Source organism: Monodon monoceros, unplaced genomic scaffold (genome assembly GCF_005190385.1).
Source record: "Monodon monoceros isolate NGI ecotype Baffin Bay Population unplaced genomic scaffold, NGI_Narwhal_1 Super_Scaffold_15, whole genome shotgun sequence".
Taxonomy (NCBI): domain Eukaryota; kingdom Metazoa; phylum Chordata; class Mammalia; order Artiodactyla; family Monodontidae; genus Monodon; species Monodon monoceros.
In genome coordinates, this window is record NW_021703771.1 from 36,864,172 (window position 1) to 36,885,093 (window position 20,922).

A 20,922-nucleotide genomic window follows, 5' to 3' on the forward strand; every position below is an offset into this window, starting at 1 on the left:
TCCCACTTGATCATGGTGTATGATCCTTTTAATGTGTTGTTGGATTCTGTTTGCTAGTATTTTGTTGAGGATTTTTGCATCTATATTCATCAGTGATATTGGTCTGTAATTTCCTTTTTTTGTAGTATATTTGTCTGGTTTTGGTATCAGGGTGATGGTGGCCTCATAGAATGAGTTTGGGAGTGTTCCTTCCTCTGCAGTTTTTTGGAAGAGTTTGCAAAGGATGGGTGTTAGCTATTCTCTAAATGTTTGATAGAATTCACCTGTGAAGCCATCTGGTCCTGGACTTTTGTTTGTTGGAAGATTTTTAATCACTGTTTCAAGTTCATTACTTGTGATTGGTCTGTTCATATTTTCTATTTCTTCCTGGTTCAGTCTTGGAAGGTTATACCTCTCTAAGAATTTGTCCATTTCTTCCAGGTTGTCCATTTTATTGGCATAGAGTTGCTTGTAGTAGTCTCTTTTGATGCTTTGTATTTCTGTAGTGTCTGTTGTAACTTCTCCTTTTTCATTTCTAATTTTATTGATTTGAGTCCTCTCCCTCTTTTTGTTGATGAGTCTGGCTAATGGTTTATCAATTTTGTTTATCTTCTCAAAGAACCAGCTTTTAGATTTATTGATCTTTGCTGTTGTTTTCTTTGTTTCTATTTCATTTATTTCTGCTCTGATCTTTATGATTTCTTTCCTTCTGCTAACTTTGGGTTTTGTTTGTTCTTCTTTCTCTAATTCCTTTAGGTGTAAGGTTAGGTTGTTTATTTGAGATTTTTCTTGTTTCTTGAGGTAGGCTTGTATAGCTATAAACTTCCCTCTTAGAACTGCTTTTGCTGCATCCCATAGGTTTTGGATTGTTGTGTTTTCATTGTCATTTGTCTCTAGGTATTTTTTATTTCCTCTTTAATTTCTTCAGTGATCTCTTGGTTATTTAGTAATGTATTGTTTATCCTCCATGTGTTTGTGTTTTTTACATTTTTTTCCCCTGTAATTGATTTCTTATCTCATAGCATTGTGGTCAGAAAAGATGCTTGATATGATTTCAGTTTTCTTAAATTTACTGAGGCTTGATTTGTGACCCAAGATGTGATCTATCCTGAAGAATGTTCCTTGTGCACTTGAGATGAAAGTGTAATCTGCCGTTTTTGGATGGAATGTCCTATAAATATCAATTAAATATATCTGGTTTATTGTGTCTTTTAAAGCTTCTGTTTTCTTATTTATTTTCATTTTGGATGATCTGTCCATTGGTGTAAGTGAGGCGTTAAAGTCCCCCAGTATTATTGTGTTACTGTCGATTTTCTCTTTTACAGCTGTTAGCAGTTGCCTTTTGTGTTGAGGTGCTTCTATGTTGGGTGCATATATATTTATAATCGTTATATCTTCTTCTTGGATTGATCCCTTGATCATTATGTAGTGTCCTTCCTTATCTCTTGTAACATTCTTTATTTTAAAGTCTAATTTATCTGATATGAGTATTGCTACTCCAGCTTCCTTTTGATATCCATTTGCATGGAATATCTTTTTCTATCCCCTCACTTTCAGTCTGTATGTGTCCCTAGGTCTGAAGTGGGTCTCTTGTAGACAGCATATGTATGGGTCTTGTTTTTGTATCCATTCAGCAAGCCTTTGTCTTTTGGTTGGAACATTTAATCCATTCACGTTTAAGGTAATTATCGATATGTATGTTCCTGTGACCATTTTCTGAATTGTTTTGGGTTTGTTTTTGTAGGTCCTTTTCTTCTCTTGTGTTTCCCACTTAGAGAAGTTCCTTTAGCATTTGTTGTAGAGCTGGTTTGGTGGTGCTGAATTCTCTCAGCTTTTGCTTGTCTGTAAAGCTTTTGATTTCTCCATTGAATCTGAATGAGATCCTTGCTGGTAGAGTAATCTTGGTTATAGGTTCTTCCCTTTTATCACTTTAAGTATATAATGCCACTCCCTTCTGTCTTGTAGAGTTTCTGCTGAGAAATCAGCTGTTAACCTTATGGGAGTTCCCTTGTATGTTATTTGTCGTTTTTCCCTTGCTGCTTTCAATAATTTTTCTTGGTCTTTAATTTTTGCCAATTTGATTACTATGTGTCTTGGTGTGTTTCTCCTTGGGTTTATCCTGTATGGGACTTGCTGCGCTTCCTGGACCTGGGTGGCTATTTCCTTTCCCATGTTATGGAAGTTTTCGACTATAATCTCTGCAAATATTTTCTCTGGTCTTTCCTCTCTCTCTCCTCCTTCTGGGACCCCTATAATGCAAATGTTGTTGCGTGTAATGTTGTCCCAGAGGTCTCTTAGGTTGTCTTCATTTCTTTTCATTCTTTTTTCTTTATTCTGTTCCGCAGCAGAATTCCACCGTTCTATCTTCCAGGTCATTTCATTTAGTTGCTTTTCTGGGGTTTTATCTTGTTCTTTCATCTGGTACATAGCCCTCTGCCTTTTCATCTTGTCTTTCTGTGAATGTGTTTTTTGTTCTACAGGCTGCAGTATTGTAGTTCTTCTTGCTTCTGCTGTCTGCCCTCTGGTGGATGGGGCTATCTAAGAGGCTTGTGCAAGTTTCCTGATGGGAGGGACCAGTGGTGGGTAGAGCTGGCTGTTGCTCTGGTGGGCAGAGCTCAGTAAAACTTTAATCCACTTATTTGCTGATAGGTGGGGCTTAGTTCCCTCCCTGTTGGTTGTTTGCCCTGAGGTGACCCAACACTGGAGCCTACCCAGCCAGGCTCTTTGGTGGGGCTAATGGTGGACTCTGGGAGGGCTCTCGCCAAGGGGTACTTCCCAAAACTTCTGCTGCTGGTGTCCTTGTCCCTTGTTGAGCCACAGCTGCCCCCCACCTCTGCAGGAGACCCTCCAACACTACCAGGTAGGTCTGGTTTAGTCTCCTATGGGGTCACTGCTCCTTCCCCTGGGTCCCAATGTGCACACTACTTTGTGTGTGCCCTCCAAGAGTGGAGTCTCTGTTTCCCCCAGTCCTGCCAAAGTCCTGCAATCAAATCCTGCTAGCCTCCAAAGTCTGATTTTCTAGGAATTCCTCCTCCCTTTTCCGGACCCCCTGGTTTGGAAGTCTGACATGGGGCCCAGAACCTTTACTCCAGTGGGTGGACTTTTGTGGTATAAGTGTTCTCCAGCCAGTTTGTGAGTCACCCACCCAGCAGTTACGGGATTTGATTTTATTGTGATTGCGTCCCTCCTACCGTCTCATTGTGGCTTCTCCTTTGTCTTTGGATGTGGGGTATCTTTTTTGGTGAGTTCCCTTGTCTTTCTGTCGATGATTGTTCAGCAGTTAGTTGTGATTCTGGTGGTTTTGCAAGAGGGAGTGCGAGCACGTCCTTCTACTCCGCCATCTTGAACGAATCTCCCGCGTTGGGTCGAACCAATCTCCTGCATTGGGTCTTTGTTGCTACATGCAGGCTTTCTCTGGTTGCGGTGAGTGGGGGCTACTCTTCCTTGCGGTGTGCGGGCTTCTCATTGCGATGGTTTGTCTTGTTGCGGAGCATGGGCTCTAGGTGCGCAGGCTTCAGTAGTTGCAGCACATGGGCTCAGTAGTTGTGGTGTGTGGGCTTCAGTAATTGTGGCTTGTGGGCTCAGTAGTTGTGGCTCACGGGCTGTAGAGCGCAGGCTCAGTAGTTGTGGTGTATGGGCCTAGCTGGTCCGCCACGTGTGGGATCTTCCCGGACCAAGGATCAAACCCGTGTCCCCTGAATTGGCAGGAGGATTCTTAACCACTGAGCCACCAGGGAAGTCCCAGCCACTGACTTTTTGAAGAATTTAGATTAGCTGCTTAGAGAATGTGCTACATTCTGGATTTTCTGAGTGTTTCCTTCATGATATCATTTAACTCGTTCTTCTGTCACCTGAATTTTCTGTATACAGGTGGTTGAGTCTGCAGGTATGATCAGATGCAGACTGAGGAGTTTTGACAAGGTTGCTACTTCCTGTAGATAGTGGTGTATATTCATGCTGTATCACAACTTGTGGTACATGCCAGCCTGCTTCTCATTAATGATCCCAAGTTTGATTGCTTGGTTAAATTGGTGCTTCCCACATCTCCCCATTGTAAAGGCACATTTCCCCGCTTGAGATTCAGAGCTCACCCTCCTCTGAATAACCTCAAAGTTGGCACGTTCATACTTAATCTTTTGAGTACCCCGCTGGTTTCTGTACGTAGCCAACATTCATGTGCAGCCATGTCTGGAGAATAAGACTGAGGATCCAGCCGGAAATACTGTTCCTTTGTTTGTTTAAGAACAGTGTTTGTTTAAGATAAGACCAGTTTTTCTTGTCTGACTCAAAGGGTATTTCTGAAAGAGTAATTATGCAAATGTTTTTAATGAATGGATGGCCATTGTTATTAGTTCAACAATATTCATTTGTATGTATACTTCTGTTATTTTTTTAAAAGTTCTTTATAGTCATACTGTTTTTTCATAATGTAGGCAAAAGATCATTACCTGAGTACATGGGAAAATAAAAGACTACCTTTAGAAAATGAAATAACACTGCCTGAAGGTAGTTTTCTCCTCTCTTGAGCGCCTCGTGAATAATGTATCTTGTTGGAATAGAATTTAGGGGAAAAGGATCACACTCTGTATATGAGTTTTCAAATTCCAGAGTCCACCGAACATTCATAAATGTCTGAGTTACCCAGGAGGCCCTTAGCACTCACTCACTGAGGAGGGACCCTCAGAACAGCAGTCTTTTCAAGTGTGGCAGTTTATGTGTTCAGTTTTTTGAGAAATTACCCTTTACCCCAAATTACCTTCCTTCTATGAATGTTATTGTGACTAAACCATGTGCCTCAAGGAAAGTGAGATATTTAGTATCAGATGAATACATACCCTCGGAACTCAAACTATAGAAGGAAAGACTGAATGAAAGGGTACTTCAGTTAGCATCATGTCAGAATCTCAGAATCACTGGTTTATGAGATGTCCGTTGTGTTTATGAAAAATTCACCCTGTTTACTTGTGAAGAGTCAGACTTCAAGGCCCTTGGCTAGTTAGCCAGATACCACAGTGTATGACAAGCTGCCATTATTTAGCTAGGGCATCAGTGTGCGGTGTGCCTGTGAGAGCTTTGAGCTCCAAAAAAGACGTAATGCATCCTTAACTGTCATGCTTTAAACAAAAGGAGGTTTAGAGGGCCCCACTCCTAGCCTCTGCTTTCTCGTGGTTTAGGGATATTGCAGTGATATTTAAAAGATGTCTCCTTTTTCCCTTAATTTTTTACTGAAGTCTATATAACATTTGTATTAAAAGGTACACAACAAATCATACATGTGTAAACTGAGTGAATTTTCAAAATGTAGCCATCATTCAGATCAAGAAATAGTGCACAACCAGTGTCTTAGAAGCTCCCCCTCATTCCTGCCTTCTCCTGGTTGTCCTTGTAGCTATTATCCTGACTTCTAACCCTGTGGATTAGTTTTGATCCCGCACCCATACACCACACACAGCCTCTCAGCATTCGTGTGTGTGTGTGTGTGTGTGTTGACAGGTCTTCAGTGGGATTTTGATTATAAAACTCTGTATAACTAGTCGAACGAAGTTGCTGATTCATCCAGGGGAATCTTTAACAAAAACCATCACCAAAAATATGCCCTTGGGCCAAAATTGTGAACAAGAGAAAAACAAAGAGGGGAGAATCAGAACCATTTTGCTGGTAAAAGATTGCCTTTACAGCCATCCTCTTCTTGGTTCGGTATTCCGGGAAACATGGTCACGTTACCCCATCTAGGATGCTTTAGCAAGACTAATAAAGAATTGTCGGGTATGAGTGATCACCAAGAATTCCTTATTAGTTTACGAAGAGGAGGGTGAGGCTTCTGATTTCCTGACTGCAGCAGACGTGACAGCTGACAAGTCTGATAGAAGGGTGTGCTACTGAAAAGCCATAAAAATCACGCCCAAGAACTCAACAAGCTTTGGGCCTGGGAACATGCAGCCTTAGACTTTCAAAAGCCCCACAGACATCACTGTGCATTGAGTCATGCTCACAGCGATGATCTTGAGTCATTGTGAAATTACATTCAGTGCACTCTCTGGAAAGAGAAGCATTGCTGTCAAAGAATGATTGGGAGCTTGGCTTTGAGGTCAGCTAGGATCAGCCCTGCATTTGGTACTTGTAGCTGTGTGACCCTGGGCAATTTACTTAGCCTCATCTGTAAAATGGGGGCAATAGTACTTTTTCCCAATAGCATTGTTGTGAGGATTACGTAGAATTCTGAGTGGCATTCCTTGTAAGCTCTTTTGCTAGATGTTATTAATTTTTGATTTTGAAAAATTATTAGGTGGAACATCCTATTCTTTGGTTACAAATGGGATGTAACCTTTTAAAACATTTGAGATCTCCTGGGTAGAGCCTCTCTAAACACATATAGTGCAAAAGATAACTACTTTTATTGCTTGGAAGTAATAGAGACATTTACACTTTGAAGCAATTCATAGTAGAAAGTAAAATAAGTGGACAAAGACAGCCAAGCCAAGGAGATCAGTAAAAGCTCAAGAAGAGGCGCATATAATGGCTTGTTCCTCCTTGAGTTTAATGTTGCTCTATTACCTAAGTGTAACCGTACATCGTCCAGATCCACATCCTCTCCTGCCCTGTTCCTCTCTCATTAGTGGGGTGCTGTGTCCCACTGACAGAAATGATTAATTGTCTCTATTTCTTCCTTCCTTGGTACTTATTTAGATGGCTGATTTACGAAGAGCCTGGATTTCAGGGTGTCCCTTTTATCCTGGAACCTGGTGAATACCCTGACTTATCCTTCTGGGATACAGAGGAGGCGTACATTGGATCCATGCGGCCTCTGAAAATGGTAAAGATGGAATCCAACGATGTGTTCTTAGAATCAGTAATTCTTTGCTTAACTTTGATAATTCATGGGATGTGACTTTAAAGCAATAAAGCAGACTTTTTAAAAAACAAATATGTAGAAGATGGGACCTATTGCTAGATAGAAATAATAGAAAGGTTAACTTGCTAGATGCTACAGATGGAAAAATGTGGATAAGCCTATGGCCTTGGCCTTCAAGGTGTTCTCGGCCTTGCAGAGCCACTGATGTGTGTGCAGAGCTCAGCCCAGAGCAGAAATGAGAAAGTGAAGAATTAAACCTTTGGGGAAGAACAGGAGGACGGGCAGATAAAGTCCAACTTGTAGGTGTTAGAAAAGAGAAGGGGGATAATTAGGAGAGCTTCACGATAATTCAAGAGGGTCTTACAAACCAAGCAGGATTAATTTAGGTGAAGGTTTCAGAGTACACTGCATGACCCAGGGTGGAGCTGGGCAAGGACGGGGCTTGCTGCGGACCAGCCAGTTTTAGTGACAGGAGGCCAGGCAGGTGGCAGCTTTGGGGGCCCTGGAGCTGGATGTCGGAATGAGTGTTCTCCAAAGCTTTTGCCTTAGAAAGGGCCTGTGCTTCCTTCCCCTGTATTTTGCCTTGTTCTTTGTCTGTTTCATCTGCAAGACTCTAAGCCTTGGGAGGATCCAGTCTGCAGCTCAACCCATGTTGAGCTGCATTGTAGTAGGTGCTCACTAAAAACCTACCGCATGAGTGAGGCTCCTGTTACAAATGTGTTCTTGAAATTCCACTTCGTGATTGTCTTCTGAGCCAGTTTGAGACAAATTAGAAAGGCAGGAAGATAATTTTTTTATCTTAATTTTACCCCTCCTGCCAAAGCTTGTAGTTTAATTACCTAGATGTCTGCTGGTCTTCATGCAAATAATGTTGGGCTTTTTTCTAAAGTTAAATCCATTTTCAAAGAACAAAGTTTTGTTAGTTTTATGAATGTATGAAAGAATCAGCTCAGGTTTTGAAGCCAGGTTTTTTTATACATCTTATTGGAGTATAATTGCTTCCCAATGTTGTTAGTTTCTGCCGTACAACAAAATGAATCAGCCGTATGCACATGCATATCCCCATATCCCCTCCCTCTTGAGCCTCCCTCCCCCCCTCCCTATCCCTCCCCTCTAGGTGGTCACAAAGCACAGAGCTGACCTCCCCGTGCTATGCAGCATCTTCCCACCAGCCGTCCATTTTACATTTGGTAGTGTATATATATGTCAGTGCTACTCTCTAAGTTGGTCCCAGCTTACCCTTCCCCCCTGTGTCCTCAAGTCCATTCTCAACGTCTGCATCTTTATTCCTGCCCTACCACTAGGTTCATCAGTACCATTTTTTTAGATTCCATATATATGTGTTAGCATACGGTATTTGTTTTTCTCTTTCTGACTTACTTCACTCTGTATGACAGACTCTAGGTCCATCCACCTCACTACAAATAACTGTTTCGTTCCTTTTTATGGCTGAGTAACACTCCATTGTACATATGTGCCACGTCCTCTTTATCCATTTGTCTGTTGATGGACATTTAGGTTGTTTTCTTGTCCTGGCTATTGTAAATAGTGCTGCAATGAACATTTGTGGTACGTGTATCTTTTTTTTTTTTTTTACGTAAGTAAATTTTATTGTACAGCAGGTTCTTATTAGTTATCTATTTTATACAAATTAGTGTATATATGTCAATCCCAATCTCCCAGTTCATCCCACCACCACCACCCCATACTACATGTATCTTTCTGAGTTATGGTTTTCTCAGGGTACATGCCCAGTAGTGGGTTGGTGGCAGTTTTTAATGATAAGCAGCAGAACTGTGAAGTTCACAGCATTCCAAAAGGATTACTTTTGAAAAGCGTACTTACTTGGCTGTATGAGCCCTGGTTTGTTGATAAAATCAGCCACATTCCTTTATAATTACAGTTCATTTGCTGTATTTGAGTATCTTTGGCTGTACTTTTTTTTAAGGCTTTTAAACATAGAGGTGAAAAATACCCTTCTTACTTTCCCACTGCTGACTTTTACCCTATTTAATATTTGTATGAGATACCTCTTCTGTGGTTGATTTTTAGTGAGATTTTTGGATTAAAAAAACATTTTTATTATAAAAATAGAGGAACCCCCATAGACCCATCCTTCGGGATGTTTTAAATTTATCTAACAGTTTACCTGGTTATTTCAAAAGTCCTTCAGATCATATTGTGAACTTGAGGGAACTTCAACAGTTTTGTAAGCCAGCGGTTGCAAAATCAAATGCCTCCGGGGCCAGGCAGCAAATGGGCGTGAGTAGGCTGGCAGGGAGTTGAACTGCGGAAGAGGTGGAGACAGGCAAACCGCAGCCTGTATCCTGGCTGGAGGGTGAGCCCAATTAATAAGCGCAGATGGTGGAGGTTGCTGCCTGTGAGAATTTGGGTCCAGAGATGTCTGATTTTAGGACTCCTTTTTAAGGTAAGTGAGAAATACGCATTTTTTTTTTGAGAAGTTTACTGAGTTAAAAAAAAAACCCCAAAAACCCTAACACTCATTTGGTTAAAAAGCACAGCTACTGTACAGATTCAGCTTATAGACCGCCTCTGTGAGACTCTGCTTTAAGTCTTCCTATATCTTCCCTGCATTTTTGGTAATTTTAGAACTGTCTCAGCATTGATTAAACAAACAGGAATGTGGTTGCTCTGCAGTTCCATGGCTTACCGCAGACTGCTGTGGGTAATAGAAAATGGTAACGTATCAGTGACAAACCACTTTTCTTATTATGTTATTTTTCTTTTCAGGGTGGCCGTAAAGTTGAATTCCCTATAGATCCAAAGGTAATCTATATATTTTTAAAATTTTATTCCCGTTCCATCTCCACGAAGGTAATACTTGTGTGATTTTACGTATCAGCTTCCATAAAACATAATTGCAGCCGAAGGAAGTTGTCCAACTTACACGGCATCCTTCAGGCTGGAAGGTGATGCTGACGGCACCAGTTGTCACTAACAGTATGCATAGCCGTGGCTCAAAGCGTTCGCTGCTGTATTAAGTTTGTAGTTTGTGGTTGTATTTACTAACGGCAGGACCTGTTGCTACTTGCCAGTTAGCAAGGAAAAACCTCACTTTTCAGGACAAGTTCTCCCTACTCCCAAATGCTCTTTCTGTTAGTTCTACTTCACACATCTATGACACATAGTTTGATCTATAGTTTGTTTCATTTTTAAAGCAACTTAGAATACTTTGGCTCCTTTAGTTTGGCCTGAGCAAAATTCTAAATATCAGTTCTAGACATTGAACAAAAACCAATTATGCATAAACTGTCTTCTGAACCTTGACTTCAGGCTACACCACAGCAGAAAAAAAATTCTGATTTTTAAAATTACATTTCATGGGGCTTCCCTGGTTGCACAGTGGTTAAGAATCCACCTGCCAAGGCAGGGGACACGGGTTCGAGCCCTGGTCCGGGAAGATCCCACGTGCCGCGGAGCAACTAAGCCCGTGCGCCACAACTACTGAGCCCGTGCGCCACAACTACTGCGCCCGCATGCCACAACTACTGAAGCCTGTGCACCTAGAGCCCATGCTTCACAACAAGAGAAGCCACCGCAATGAGAAGCCTGCACACCACAACAAAGAGTAGCCCCTGCTTGCTGCAACTAAAGAAAGCCTGCGCACAGCCAACAAAGACCTAATGCAGCCAAAAATGAATAAATTTATTAAAAAATTACAAGATACTGTTATTTAATTTAAAAAATATTAGAACATTTTTTTTTCTTTTTCTTTTTTTCTTTTTTATTTTTTTTTGCGCAGTATGTGGGCCTCTCACTGTTGTGGCCTCTCCCGTTGCGGAGCACAGGCTCCGGACGTGCAGGCTCAGCAGCCATGGCTCATGGGCCCAGCCGCTCTGCGGCATGTGGGATCCTCCCGGACCGGGGCACGAACCCGTGTCCCCTGCATCAGCAGGCGGACTCTCAACCACTGCGCCACCAGGGAAGCCCTAAGAAATATTAGAACATTTTAATTTGTGTTCCAGGACTTAGTGATGTCAAGTGACTAATTTAATGCTTGGCTATTGAGATATTTAACTTTCAACAAATTACTAACATATCTCATTTATGTTATAGGTAGTTATTTATGAAAAGCCTTTCTTTGAAGGAAAATGTATGGAACTAGAAAAAGAGGTGTGTAATTTTATCATGGAAGGAGGTGAAACAACTGGAAATGAACATTTGCCCCTTACATCAGTGGGATCTATGAAAGTTCTAAGAGGCATGTAAGTAGACAGGAGTGACCTGTAAGGATTTCTTTTTATTCCCTTTAATAAAGTAAAAATACATGTTCTCTCTCTCCCAAAGATAGCATTCCAGATTGTATGGTAGAGTGAATTTCAAACATGTTTTCTTCAGCTGGTTGTGACCTGGATCTGACACTGCAGTTTGATGGGCTGTTTTGGGGTCAGTCAGCTGAGCAAGGCTGATAAAGTGGCCCATCCAGATTGATCAAATCTACAGTCTTGTTTATTAATATTATGCTCCAAACTATTGAACTGTTAGTTTGCTTTCTATTTTTTAGGATCATATTTTGCACTTTATAGATCTTAACATATTTCCTTTAGAATTGTACACTGAAAATGGCTTGTAAATAGCCCAAAATATACGATATTTTAATTACTATTGGAAGAAAGTTCATTCAGGTTTATTTGCTGAAGTTCTTTTGAGTCAGTTCTTAGACATACACGTTCAGACACACATGTGCGCATGCACACTTACCACACCATACCCCTTTTCGGAACGCTGGTGGGTGCATTTTAGGTTGATTTCTTGGGGCCATTCTGTTAGTCTCTTAAATGCTAGGGAAGCATTCCAGTAGTCGCAATGCATGAGTCCATGTCTAGCTTTATAGCTATTTATATTTGTCAATGAAACGGATACTTTAACACTACTGAAAATTTCTCCTCCTTCATGTTCTTTTGTTGTAGTTGGGTTGCTTATGAGAAGCCTGGCTTTACTGGTCATCAGTATTTGCTTGAAGAAGGCGAATATAAGGACTGGAATGACTGGGGAGGCTACAGTGGAGAACTTCAGTCTTTACGACCTGTATTAGGTGTAAGTCAAAGAAAAGCTAATGGCTAATACTAGGGCGTTTTGGGATAATAAACGGCTAGCCTTTGAATTTTGAATTTTTTTTTCTCAATAGGATTTTTCAAATGCTCACATGATAATGTACAATGAAAAAAACTTCGGATCCAAAGGTTCCAGTATTGATGTATTAGGAATTGTTGCTAATTTAAAGGAGACTGGATATGGAGTGAAGACACAGTCTGTTAATGTACTGAGTGGAGTGTAAGTGCAATAACCCAATTGGGATTTTAAATATGGGTTTCACTTTGGTTTGTGTTAAGGTAATGGAGTCTCTGACCCAGAGTAGCACTCAATAAGTACATATCTCAAAAACTAAAACATTAAGTCAGCCATTTAATACTTACTGCCACTATATTTTAATAGCTGCTTTTTAAAATCTTTCTCATATAGTATTTTTTTTATGTGTAATATAACATTGGAGCAGGCTTTTGAGTTTCATGATAGAAATCTGCAGATCCACTTCCCTTGTCATTCTTCATGGAAAGAACTCATGAATTTCTTATGATGGGAAACAAATAATAATACTATAACTAATCTAACATTTCTAATCTAACATTAGAAACCTGAGGTTGGGACAAAGTCCCATTTCATTTTCCTATGGTCCTACACCTGCTCCATTATATTTCCTCACTTTCATGTATAATGTACAGCAGAGTTAATTATATTAATCATATTCTAGATTATATCCCCAGTATTTATCTTATAACTGGAAGTTTGTACCTTTTGACCCCCTTCCTCCAACTCCCCCTCCCCCCCGACTCCCACCTCTGGTAACCACAAATTTGATCTCTTTTTCTATGAGTTTGTTTGTTTTTTAAGTATAATTGGACTTTCAACAGCATGTTAGTTTGTGGTATACAGCATAGTGATTCAGTATTTCTATGCATTTCAAAATGATCACCATGATAAGTCTAGTTACCTTCTGTCACCACACAAAGATATAACATAATTACTGATAATATTCCTCATGCTGTACATTTCACTCCCGTGACTCATTTATTTTGTAACTGAAGTTTGTACCTCTTAATTTCCCTCACCTATTTTACTAAGCCTCCCACACCCCTCCACTCTGGCAACCACCTGTTCTCTGTATCTGTGACTGTTTCCTGTTTTGTTATGTTTGTTCATTTGTTTTGTTTTTTAGATTCCACATATAAATGAAATCGTATGGTGTTTGTCTTCGTCTGACTTATTTCACTTAGCATAATACTCTCTAGGTCCACCCATGTTGTCACAAATGGCAAAATTTCATTCTTTTTCATGGCTAATATAATTTTTATATATATATATATATATATATATATATATATAGACACAGACCACATCTAGCTATCCATATAGATAAATAGGTTGCTTCCATATCTTGGTTATTGTCAATAATGCTGCAGTGAACATAGAGGTGCACATATCCTTTCGAATTAGTATATTTGGTTTTTGGTGGGTTTTTTTGTTTTTTTGTTTTTTTAATGGTACGTGGGCCTCTCACTGCTGTGGCCTCTCCCGTTGCGGAGCACAGGCTCCGGACGCGCAGGCCCAGTGGCCATGGCTCACGGGCCCAGCCGCTCCGCGGCATGTGGGATCTTCCCAGACCGGGGCACGAACCCGTGTCCCCTGCATCGGCAGGCGGACTCTCAACCACTGCGCCACCAGGGAAGCCCTTGGTGGTTTTTTTTTTTTGGAAAAATACCCAGAAGTGAAATTGCTGGATTGTATAGTAGTTCTATTTTTAACGTTTTGAGGAACCTCCATACTGTTTTCCACAGTGTCTGCACCAGTTTACATTCCCACCCAGTTCACAAGGATTACCTTTTCTCTACATCCTCACCAACAATTGTTGTTTGTTGCCTTTTTGATAATAGCCGTTCTCACAGGTGTGAGGCAATATCTCATTGTAGTTTTGATTTGCATTTTCCCGATGATTAGTTATATTGAGCATCTTTTCATGTGCCTCTGGGCCATGCGTAGGTCTTTTTTGGAAAAATGTCTCTTTAGGTCCTCTGCCCATTTTGTAATTGGGTTGCTTGCTTTTTTGATGTTGGGTTGTATGAGTCCTTTGTATATGTGGGATATTAAGCCCTTACCAGATACATTGTTTGCAAATATCTTTTCCCATTCAGTAGGCAGCCTTTTCGTTTGGTTGATAGTTCTCTTTGTTGTGCAGTAGCTTTGTAGTTTGATGTGGTCCCTTTTGTTTATTTTTGTTCTTATTTCCCTTGCCTGCGGAGACACATCCAAAAAAATATTGCTAAGACTGATGTCAAAGAGCCTACTGCCTGTGTTTTCTTCTAGGAGTTTTATGGTTTCAGGTCTTCCGTGTAAGTCTTTAATGCATTTTGGGTTTATTTTTTTATATGGTGTGAGAAAGTAGTCCAATTTGATTCTTTTGCATGTAGCTGTTGAGTTTTCCCAAAATGATTTATTGAAGAATTTGTCTTCCCCTTTGTATATTCTTGCCTCCTCTATGGTAGATTAATTGACCATGTAGGTGGATTCATTTCTGGGCTCTATGTTATTTTAATATAAAAATAATTGTTTCAGTGTACCTGGAATCAGCAGTTGAATGTTTTACTAATGCTAAAGTAAGTTTTTATTGAAAGATGGTTAGTCAAGACTCTTTGGGACGCAAGTGACTGCAGGTCAGTCTAAACTGGCGTAAATGATAAAAATGCAATATATTGATGTGCATAACTGAAAAGTCCTGGGAGAGATTTTGTTTGCGTCATGGCAAACGCAGGGATTCAGACACTGTCGTTAGGACTTGGTCTCTCTCTGTCTCTTGACCGCGCTTTTGCTATGCTGGCTGCACTTTAGGCGGGTACTTTTGTTGCCGAGGTGAAGCTCCTACTGCTCGCCACACAACAGGCCAATAAATCGAGAGATGAGGTTTTGAGACAAGGAATAGCAACTTTATTTGAAAAGCCAGGAGACTGAGAAGGTGGCAGACTAGTGTCCAAAAGAGCCATCTTGCTGGGGTTTGGATGCTAGTTTCTTTTTTTTTTTTTTTTTTTTGCAGTATGTGGGCCTCTCACTGTTGTGGCTTCTCCCGCTGCGGAGCACAGGCTCCGGACGCGCAGGCTCAGCGGCCATGGCTCACGGGCCCAGCCGCTCCACGTCGTGTGGGATCTTCCCAGACCGGGGCACAAACCCGGGTCCCCCGTCTCAACCACTGTGCCACCAGGGAAGCCCTGGATGCTAGTTTCTTTTATAGAACAAACAGGGGGAGGTGAGGAGGTAAAGTTAAAAAGGTGATACATTGTTGCAAATACTTCTTGGTTCTGACCAGCCTCCCCAGAGGATGTGCTAATTTCTTCTTTCCTGCAGCCAGGTTTGTGGAGATGTTTCCTGTGAACTCAAACAAAAGTATTTTAGCTTAACACTTGGGCATGGGAGGCAGGGTTCCCAGAGGTGGGCTATTTTGTTGACTTTAAGCTATGGCAACATCCCTTTAGGGATTAACTTGTAGCAAAAGCAATAAGGTTAAAGTAAAGAAAAGGATCCAGTATGGAGTCAGATTTGTTCTTCCCTCTTCCGCTTTCTATCTGGGACCTGTGGCAGGAACATCTTGCTTTTGTTCTCAAATCTCACTGCTTCTAGGGGAAAGCTTCTCTTTCCCACAGAAGTTCCAGGTTTGACTTTGATTCTGTATGCTTAAGTCATGCGCACCTGTCTGAACCAATTACTGTAGCCAGGGAGATGGCTGTGCCTGTGTTACATGCCCAGCCCTGCAGCTGAGATATAGGGTCAGTCCCATGGGGAGTTCTAGTGTATATAGGGCTGAGGAGTTCCCCACGCACATCAGAAAGAGTGGGTACAGATACTGGATTGGCAAAAGCAGATGTCTGTTAAAGTGAGTTATACAATTATTTTGATGGTCCAGGCTGATGTCAGTTATAATTTGTTATAAGTGAGAGTATTCTTAAATGGTCATATGAAATCATTTGACACTGATTCTGTTAAAAATGTTTGGTGTTAGGCTCTTATGTTATGAGTAACATAGACTATGCGTCATTCTAACCTCAACTCTACTGTATTTCAAGGGGCGTCCCACAATAGCCCTGGATATTTGAGATGTGTCTACAATGTAATATGCTTTTAGTGTTAGTCACGTTCACTAAATTCTTGTGTTGGTTTAGAGGGAAAATACAGTGACCAACTCAATGTGGGGAAACAGTTGCACATTTTCATACTCACCAGGTGTGTTGGTTTCATGAGTCAGAGCCCAGTCATGTACCCTAGCAGAGGAAGCAAAAGGATGCTGGGTGGAATTCCCTTAGGGCATTTATGTAGATTATGCTGTTAGCACCTGTAGAATTATTGTGCCTGGAGCCAGTCTCTCTTTTTAATACAACCCTTATTTACTTAAAATCCCTTTCCTTTATAAAATGTTGCTTTTATATGTTTCTATTTTTAGTTATTTCTAGTTAAATTTCCTGGCTTAGGCTTTTTTTTTTTTTGGGGGGGGGTGTTGTAGCAGTTGAGTTCTGTTGTTGGGAGGAAGTTGAAAGGAGGCATGCATGTGTGCGCGCACACACACACACAACTTCCTTTTAAATTCTGTGGTTGTAGAAGCGCTTCTGTACTTACCAGGGCCAGCTGCTTCCTCATATTTCATTCAGTCCATCGTTTGCTAAATATTTATTGAAGTCTGTTATGTGCAAAGCATTGTATTACAGCCTCAAAGAAGTTACAGTATTTATATGAAACCTAATTATTGCTACAAAATACGCAAAGATTAAGTGCTTTGGGGATCCACGGCAGGGAGAGATTAATTTCCAGTTTGGACACAGGGAAGACTTTGGAGGAGGTAGCATTGGAGTTCAGCCCTGCAGGATAGGAAGGTTGAGATGTGCCACTATCACATGTGTAATAAATTCCCTGGGTGGTAAACTCATTATTAGCTCTGAAACTGAGAACAGCCTTCAGGAAGCATCCTTACAAATCTAGCAAATGAGGTTTTAGGAACCGCATTTTGTTTCTTGTTGAAACATCAAAAGAGATGCCTTTAGACATCCCTCCTAATCATTTTCTAGTTCTGTGCTGTCCTCTTGTTCAAATAGTGGAAACTGGGCTAATTTTTTTAAAACTCAGAGCAAAATGAAATATTTCTAGAGTCCAGATTTTTTTTTAAAGTGTTGGTTTTGAGTTTTTTCCTTTTCCCTCCACAGAAGGGCAGGGTTGCCCTGCTGCCCTTAAACTCTGAGCAGTGACCCCAGGAGGCTAAGACCTGTTTGTACTTATACTTGGCAATCTTATAGACAGAGAAGCGTTGATTCACATGTACGGAATATGCTTAAACAAGGACAGGAAGGAGTTTTTTTCTTAAGAGTTTCAGGTATAAGTTATAAGTAGACTCTAGATCATAGATATACCAGAGAATCTCAGAAATGAATTTTGGATTGGGGGCTGCATCTTGGAAGGAAAACAACACTATTGTCAATTCAAGTGACATTTTAATAAATGGTTTTCCTTTTTCAACTTCAATGGGTTAGATAGGCATACTTGGGTGTTGGGTATTTTCTTACAGGTAATTTATTTTAGTTTTATAGGGAAATAGAGTACTCACAGTTGTTTGTTTTTTTTTTTTAAAAAGCACTGGCTAAAGTGTCATCCAAGGTTTGCTCAGTTGTCACCTTCTCTCCTGCATATTCAGTCTTTCCCTCCTCACTGGCTGTTTTCTCTCCAAACCTTAAAATCAAACAATCAAGCAAAAAGGACTTTACCCCCTCTGTTTCCCTCTAACTTGCTATAGACCCAGAGCCTTGCCAGGAATACTTTTCTGTGACATGTCTTATCCTCTTTAATTTTTTTTTTTTAGGTCTTGGCTTTTGCAAAGTAGATTTACTTGCTCTGCAGAAATTCCTCCCCACATAGCAGTGTTCTGGGCTCCCGCCTTGTTTTCTCTTCATGACTCGTGATAAGCCAAAGGCTGTGTGAACAGAGGCCACACACAGAGGCACCTGTGAGCTGTACAGCCTCCCACCCTGTCAACACTGGGATCTTGGTCAATGCCCTTACTTAAAAATGAAAATGCGGACTTTGACAAAGGTTAAATGACCTCGTTAAAGTTATCTGAAAGTTAATGTCATGACCACACCTAGAACCAGGCCTCCTAATTCCTCACTTCACAATGTTGAAGAATAGGATTTTAAAGTTGCTAATGAGGTTCTGAAGTGGGAAAGCGGCATTTTCTGAAATAGACTGTGATTGGTGCTTATAGCAGTTTCTCCATTCAGCTGGCCAGAAATGAGTCCACAGATATTAGCTGTCCTAGCTAATTATCACTTGAGATTTTTACAGTGTTCTTGATGGCTGCTCATTTCCAAGTAATAACTGCACTTGAGTTTTTAAGTCAAACCCTTTAGATAGTAAAATTGTAATCTGTTTTAATTGTGAAGCATGTGGGCTGTTTTAGGTATGGCTTAATGGAATGGTAAATGAAAAAACTACAAGGGTAGGTAGCAGTTCGGGTCACGAGCTGAAGAGACCTGGTGAGCCTCAGGAGACTTGGTCAAGGGTTCATTCATCCCTGGCCACTAACTGACAGGTCACTTCCCATTCAGAACAAACACCAACAAATAATACCATGTGATGCTTCGTACCCATCTCTGAACTTTCGAGGGCAAGGATTTTGTCTGATTTTTCATCTTGCATTCCTAGTGCCAGTCTAGTTCCCAGCACATGGTAAATGGCCAATCAGTTTGTTGAATGAATAAATGAATTACTTTTTCTGTCTTCAGGTTTTCTTTTCAGTAAAATGTGAAAACCAGTACCTCCCTGTTACCGAGTCCAAGCGCGTACTGCTCGCTGCACAACAGGCTAGTAAATCGAGAGACAAGGTGTTAGGGCGAGGAATAGTGACTTTATTTAGAAAGCCAGCAGACGGAGAAGATAGTGGGCTAGTGGCCCAAAGAACCATCCTCCCGGGCTTAGAATTCAGGCTTCGTTTATACTAAAAGGCGAGGGGCTGTGGTAGGTTGTTGCCAACTTCTTGGTGCTGGAATCCTTTGCTCTTGCAGCTGTCCACGTAGGTTTGGTCACAGTGTTCCTAGAAACCTCCACAAGACAGTTGTTATTTTCTGTTCTGCAACTTGATTTATCTCTATGGGAATGGAAAAGTTTTACACTAAAGCTTTCAAGGTCAGAGCCTTGAGAATGGACCATCATGTATATTTCAGGCAATTGGCAGCATTCCTTTACAAAGGTGCAGAGCCAGCATGACTAAGCACAGGCAACAGAGCACAAAGGTTGGAGCTAAAGCACTAGATCTGATACGAAGTCAGGTTTGTTATTCTGTGTTACATCCCTAAAAGATTAAATGTGATAATAGATGTGAATGCATTTTGGAAAGTTCTGAGCATATATATGGGCATAAAGGTATTATTCCTTTAAGCTGTGAGAGGATCAATATAGGGCTATGAATTAACTGAGGAGAAAACAGTATCTCCTGAATATAACAGAATTGAAAAACTCTTTTCCCTTCAAAGACTTTATCTTTGTATAAGAAATAGCATCAGTAATTTGTTGATTTTCCTCTCTGAGTGTGGATCATTTAAAAGATAAATATGAAAACATTCCAAAAGAGATTCATTCTTAGTATTCTCAAGAGTTTGTTCAATTTTGCTTATTACATAGTTGTGTCATGTTGGAAATCCTGATTGAAACAAAATTTTCATTATTTAGCTCTTTTATTATCTTTTTTTTTAAGCATTTTTTTATGTCAGCTTTTTTTTTTTCCAGTGTGGTTTGTTGTGTAATAGAGACATAGCTTCCTGTAGTATCTTTCTGGAAAAATACTTTAATATTGATAAAAAAAAGAATTCTTACTTGTTGATTAAAAGAACTTTTACAGCTACTTCTTTAAAGTCCAAATTGTTTCCTTAGAATAGAATTAGAAAGAAATATAGAGAAATGGGCTTATTGGAGTTTTCTCAGGGAATAAGATTTGATAAGCGAGAACACCAAAAGGTTCACATAAAGATACTCTTTCACTTGCCACTTTGATTTGACCTACAGACAAATCTATCTGCTCCTAAAAGATTAATGGAGAACCAGAAAAATTATTCAGATTACTTATTAGTAAAACAAATGAAAGTTGCTATACAATGTATATTTATCCAAATGGGTGTGATAGTTTTTCTTTTTTTTTCTTTTTAATTTTTTAAAATTAATTTATTTATTTATGGCTGTGTTGGGTCTTCATTTCTGTGCAAGGGCTTTCTCTAGTTGTGGCAGGCGGGGGCCTCTCACTATCGCGGCCTCTCTTGTTCTCTGTGGGGCACAGGCTCCAGAGGCGCAGGCTCAGTAATTGTGGCTCACGGGCCCAGTTGCTCCACGGCATGTGGGATCTTCCCAGACCAGGGCTCGAACCCGTGTCCCCTGCATCGGCAGGCAGATTCTCAACCACTGCGCCACCAGGGAAGCCCTGGGTGTGATAGTTTTATTGTGAATGTAAACTGTGAACTGTAACAAGTCAGCGTTTTCTGTTTCTTTAGATGGGCAGCCTATGAAAATCCCGACTTCACAGGGGAACAGTATATACTGGAGAAAGGCTTTTATACCAGCTTTGAGGACTGGGGAGGCAAAAATTGTAAGATCTCTTCTGTTCAACCCATATGTTTGGTAAGGAGTTGCATTTTTCTCTGAGAATATTTAACTGAATTTTGGATTCCCTTAATGTGTGCTTCTGGTTCATGTAATACTTAACTATAGAAACTATCCTGAGATTATTTTTAATGGTAATTGTTAATGATCCACAGAAAAAATTTTCAAGATGTCTGCTCTACTCATTTCCTTTTCTCTTCTCTCTAAAAATTCTTAGGATTCTTTCACCAGACCAGGGAGACAAAATCAGGTAACTTAACAAACATTCTATCATTCATAATTAGAAACCTTCTGTTAAAAAGCTGAATTTATGTGTAAAGCATCATACATTTGGGAACATATTGTTAGTTTTACGCATTTTTGTGCCTGAAAGCATAACTATATTTTAAAATTAA

The 20,922-nt window shown here is 40.4% G+C and overlaps 1 protein-coding gene across 1 annotated transcript in view; it reads left to right on the top strand.

Moving 5' to 3' along the window:
• CRYBG1 (crystallin beta-gamma domain containing 1) overlaps positions 1–20,922 on the top strand; it is a 60,133-nt gene that overhangs the window by 23,449 nt on the left and 15,762 nt on the right. Inside the window, exons 7-13 of the mRNA XM_029224232.1 lie at positions 6,667–6,793; positions 9,584–9,619; positions 10,910–11,058; positions 11,764–11,890; positions 11,982–12,127; positions 20,419–20,545; positions 20,745–20,777. Coding sequence (XP_029080065.1) covers positions 6,667–6,793; positions 9,584–9,619; positions 10,910–11,058; positions 11,764–11,890; positions 11,982–12,127; positions 20,419–20,545; positions 20,745–20,777 — 745 coding nt within the window. The remainder of the gene's footprint in view (positions 1–6,666; positions 6,794–9,583; positions 9,620–10,909; positions 11,059–11,763; positions 11,891–11,981; positions 12,128–20,418; positions 20,546–20,744; positions 20,778–20,922) is intronic.